The sequence below is a fragment of the Dendrobates tinctorius genome, unplaced genomic scaffold (assembly GCF_039654945.1).
Source record: "Dendrobates tinctorius isolate UK_male_01 unplaced genomic scaffold, ASM3965494v1 ptg000057l, whole genome shotgun sequence".
Classification (NCBI taxonomy): domain Eukaryota; kingdom Metazoa; phylum Chordata; class Amphibia; order Anura; family Dendrobatidae; genus Dendrobates; species Dendrobates tinctorius.
In genome coordinates, this window is record NW_027361725.1 from 10,129,237 (window position 1) to 10,134,127 (window position 4,891).

Consider the following 4,891-nt stretch of genomic DNA (forward strand, 5'->3'; position numbering starts at 1 on the left):
CACACTACACACAACACATAGAAAACAATGTTCTGCAGACCACACACAGCAAACAAATGCCTACATCCAAACTCATAACATTTTTTGTTTTCTTCTCTAGTCTTCCCAATCTGGTGCTCGGCCAAGAGGTCCTCGCAGTGCCTCCCAGGGTCGTCGGCGACAGCAACGCGGCGGTCACCAGCGTGTAAGTATAAATATTTTTGCTTTGTTTTTTTGCACTTTTTATTTCATTTCTTTTGTGGAGGCTAATTATGTTATTTTTGTCTTTTTCTTTAACAGCATTCACAGCGTGCTCCCGACTCTGACGGTGAGGATGGAGGGATTGATGTGGACCGCCTCATCGATCTCGTCAGAGAAAGGGAGCCGCTCTGGAATATGGCTGACCGCCGCCACGCTGACCTGATCATTACCCGACGACTCTGGGAGGAAATCTGTTCTCTCCTTGTGGGCCGCTGGGAGGACCTCGAAGCTCGGGACCAGATTAAAGAGCGTAAGTATATACAGTAACGGTTGCTTGATGTAAACCAGTGTTTCCCGAACTCCAGTCCTCGTGGTCCCCACGGATCATGTGTTCAGGATTTCTATTTACTATTGAAATCCTGAAAACATGACCCCTGGGGACCATGAGGACTGGAGTTTGTGAAACACTGATGTTGTATACTAACCACTCCTTTCTCGTTTCAGGGAACAGAATTGTGAATCGGTGGCGGTCTGTGAGGGATCGTTTCAAGAAGGAGTTCAATAAAGAGATGCGGGCCCCGAGTGGATCTGGAGGACGCAGGAGCAAGTACAAGTACGCACAAGCCCTGTCGTTCCTCCGGGAAACAATGCTCACCAGAAGGTAAATATTACACACCACATGTGAAAAAAATGTTAGATGTAACTTTTTTTTTTCAGCCAGGGCCATACCATGTCAGTATTTTAATTGTTTTTTTTTCTCTTTATTCCACAGCACGGTGAGCAGCACTCGGGAGCCTGCACGATTGGACCCTTCTGAGGCGATCCCTGAGGAGACCGGCACCGAGGGACACTTCGACCGCCCCGGTACATCTGCACCTTCCCTGCCTTCCCACACATTCGACCCATCTGTCCCATCCACCAGCACAGGAGCATCGTGGCCGCCTACATTACATGAAGCTGCTGGTGAGGAGATCGCTTTCCCTTTACCCCACCCTTCTGCCCCTGCCGCCTCTAGTACACCTGCGGGTACTGGGCGACAGCGGCAGAGGGGTCAGGAAAAGAGTTATGCGCAAGAGTTATTGCATCTGAATGCATCTTTCCAGAACTGTCTCAAAGTCTTGTCAGAGCAAATCTCCGCAGGCTTTCAGCAGATCAACTCCAGCATTCTGGAGGTGAAGACACTTCTGCAAACCATGCATTCAGAAGCAAGATCTTCGCCAAACCACACCTTTTTCAGGTCTGTTGTGGAGCGCATGGAAACGCTCTCTCCTGCCCAGCAGATGCATGTAATGCATTCGTGCCACGGTGCTCTACAGCAGGATACCTCCCAACCTCCACCTCCCACCACTGTAGTTCCTCCACCTGCACCCCCTCCAGCCACTTTCCATCCTCCCCCTCCTATTACATCTGCACCCCCTCCAGCCACTTTTCATCCTCCCCCTCCTACTACATACCAGCAACCTGCCCAGTACCAGCAACCTCCCCAGTACCAGCAACCTCCCCAGTACCAGTCATCTCCCCACTTCCAGCAACCTGCCCCGTACCAAACTCCTTCCCCGTACCAAACTCCTTCCCCGTACCAAACTCCTTCCCCATACAACTTTCCATCAACATCATCTGCTCCTACAGTCCCTGCCCAACCCTCCACTCCACCACCCACCACCTCTTCTGCTTCCCACATGTCCACCCATTCTGTAGTTTTTTCCACACCTTCACCTCTAACTGTTCCTTCCCCACCAAGATCCCAGTCCTCTCTCCACACACCCAGTGTCGAAGTGTCCCGCAGCCCCTCCAGCAGTATTTCCACCCCACAGTACACAGAATTGTAATGTGTGTTTTTTGTAATAAAAATGCCCATTGGGTTTAAAACCTTTCTAAAAAAGTTTTTTTGCACTTTAAAAACATTCTACAAAAAAAAAAAAAATTTAAATAAAAGTTAAATTATCGTTTCACAATGGTTGTCTGTCATTTCTTTCTGCGGCGAACTATGTTTTAAAAAAAGGTTAAATACAGGGTATTTCAAAGGTAAAAAGGTATTCAAAACCAGGTATAACTGTGGGTAAATTTTAGCTTTTTGCCACAGTTGTGTTCCTGGTTGTGTTTGAAGCAAAGTATTTCACTTAAAAAGTTGTGTTTATTGTTGGTGATTTCCTACCAATGTACACAACTTTTGTTAAAAGGTGAAATACTTTGCATAAAACACAACCAGGTACACACCTGTGGCCTAAAGGTAAAAATAGTAAGACCATGACAAGATAGCCAACTTTGGTTGGCAAAGGTATATACTGTTGGTCCAGAAGGTACACAAGTTTAGGGCAAAAATCTCTCACACTCTGTCATCCCAGTGTACTCTGCCTTGAGGTGACATAAAGTATAGTGGAAAATTGTCCCTGAAACCGTCACAGAACTTCTAGTGGTAATATTTCCAATGACAACATCCATCTTCGCCAGTAACTTGCTCTTCTCTCCAACCTGCACTTTCTTCTCTACAACCTGTCAAAGAAGGGCTGTAGGAACATGCTATATCTAGTTTTCCAGTAGCCAATCCCGTTCGGAAGGCCACAAGGGTCAATTTTAAAAACCGGATCCGGCGTAATCCGTCGAAAAACGGATAGAAAAACGGATGAACCGGATGAGACGGATCCGGTTTTGTCTGTCAAGAAAAGGACGGATCCGGCAGAAAACCGGATCCGTCACATCCGGTTTTACTAAACATTTGTCGGATCCGGCGTTCCGGCACGACGCCGGATCGCGCCTGACGCCGAAAACCTGATGTGTGAAAGTAGCCTAAGAAGATTGCCTTTTAGGATATAAATTGACACATTAACAATGTCTGGGCTAAGGACTTGTATAGAAGCACACACACACACACACACACACACACACACACACACACACACACACACACTCTCCTCAGTTCCAGAGTCCAGACTCCCTGTGTCTAACATCAGTAAAACAGGGGTGAGGATTCACATTTCCCTTTCAATGCTTCTAATGAAAAGCCAATGTTGGTAGTGGCAGGAGAGGTTACCTGCCAGATGAGTATTTCCTTAGTCTTAAAATAATATCCAACCCTTTCTTGAGGTTTAGACATGTAAAGGATTCAGAATACACATGATCTCCTGGATGAGTAGGGTACATACGTCTCAATGCTCCGCTATTTTCCATGTACTGTTATTGCTCTGATCTTCCAGCGGTGCAGGGTCTCTGGCCTGCAGGTTTCCTTGTAGTATGGTAAGCTGGTCTCTAGCCAAGGTTTAAGCCGAGCCCAGGAGGACCGACGAAGGAACTATCCTGTGTTATAAGCACATACAGCGAATTACTGGTCTGTACAGTCCTCATTGTATTGTGGCTGTGGTTATCACCATACCTTTTGCTGGGCAATTAGGTTTTAAACCTATTCTTTGACTGCGGTGTTCATAAGTATCTATCACAATAGCTGTAATTCACTGCGGTTCATTAGTGGTATTGGGGTGCAACAGGTTTGTTCCACTGCAGATCTTGTTTGCCACATTCATACTGAAATTGGCTATTATAGACATATATCAGACACTCACTACGGTGATCACCTTTGTAGATCCCTTTCGATATCTATATTTCTTCTCATCTTATAGATAATTTCTATATCTAGCCTGGTTCTTACCTAGGACTTTGATCCTTGGGCTTCTGTACCCACCCTGAGACCTTTGCTTTGGTATTCTCCATGGTGCTGTCCGGAGGGACGTAAGGGAAAAAGGGAATTAGACCTACCGGTAATTCTGTTTCCTGTAGTCCCTCAGGACAGCACCCTTAGTTCCCTCCCTTATGTTTGTCTCTAGGCTTGCATGGGATCGATCGTCCGGCAGATTGTTCATCCATCAGGTCATCGTGGCTCGAGATTGGGATGGAGCTGCTAAAGGGTCTTACATACGGGTTTGTAAGGGCGCGTTTAGACCATTTCCATCCATCCTCGGTGGTACTTTGAAAAAACACTGGAGGGTGGAGGTGGGAGGGGCCTTTTAGCCTCTCTGTGATCCTGTCCCACTATAGGTCAAGGAAGGACTTCCTCCATGGTGCTGTCTTGAGGGACTACAGGAAACAGAATTAACGGTAGGTCTAATTCCCTTTTTACTCCACATCACCTAAGTAATTTGTTCTGCAGGAAGTTATACGCAGTTGAGAACCTCCAATGTAGGCAGACCGTACAGGTAATATAGGAGTCCTATATTATACTCCCTATAACTTAAGGGGCATAAAATATGCCCCCCTATAATATGACCCATCAGTTGGGAGATGGGGTGCAGTGCTAAAATTCCAGCATCCATCCACTTTTGTAAAATTGGTCATGACCCTGTTCCTTGGCTCCACCTAACCTTCTGACATGGGAAGTGAAGGAACCAATTAAAAATGTTGCTATGGGGCCCCACAATTTCTATGTACACCTCTGCTCCTTCTGAAGGTGTCTGGCACTGGTTAGAATCATAGAATCATAGAATCATAGAATCGTAGAGTTGGAAGGGACCTACTGGGCCATCTGGTCCAACCCCCTGCTCAAAGCAGGATTCGCTAAATCATCCCAGTCAGATGTCTGTCCAGCCTCTGTTTGAAGACTTCCATTGAAGGAGAACTCACCACTTCTCGTGGCAGCCTGTTCCACTCATTGATCACTCTAACTGTCAGAAAGTTTTTTCTAATATCTAATCTGTGTCTCCTCCCATTCAGTTTCATCCCA

At 46.4% G+C, this 4,891-nt stretch overlaps 1 protein-coding gene across 1 annotated transcript; it reads left to right on the forward strand.

Annotated features, from left to right (window-relative positions):
- The first annotated feature begins 645 nt into the window (after nt 1–645).
- On the forward strand, nt 646–2,765 carry LOC141091950 (uncharacterized). Its single transcript, XM_073577760.1, has 2 exons — nt 646–841; nt 953–2,765. The coding sequence occupies exons 1-2, from the start codon at nt 651–653 to the stop codon at nt 2,007–2,009; spliced, it is 1,248 nt and encodes a 415-aa protein (XP_073433861.1). The 5' UTR covers nt 646–650; the 3' UTR covers nt 2,010–2,765.
- Nucleotides 2,766–4,891: the final 2,126 nt, after the last annotated feature.

Coding starts and splice junctions, on each gene's coding strand:
- LOC141091950 (XM_073577760.1), top strand. CDS start 651: ATGTTGTATACTAACCACTCCTTTCTCGTTTCAGGGAACAGAATTGTG. Junction 842..952: donor GAAACAATGCTCACCAGAAG/GTAAATATTACA, acceptor TTTATTCCACAG/CACGGTGAGCAGCACTCGGG.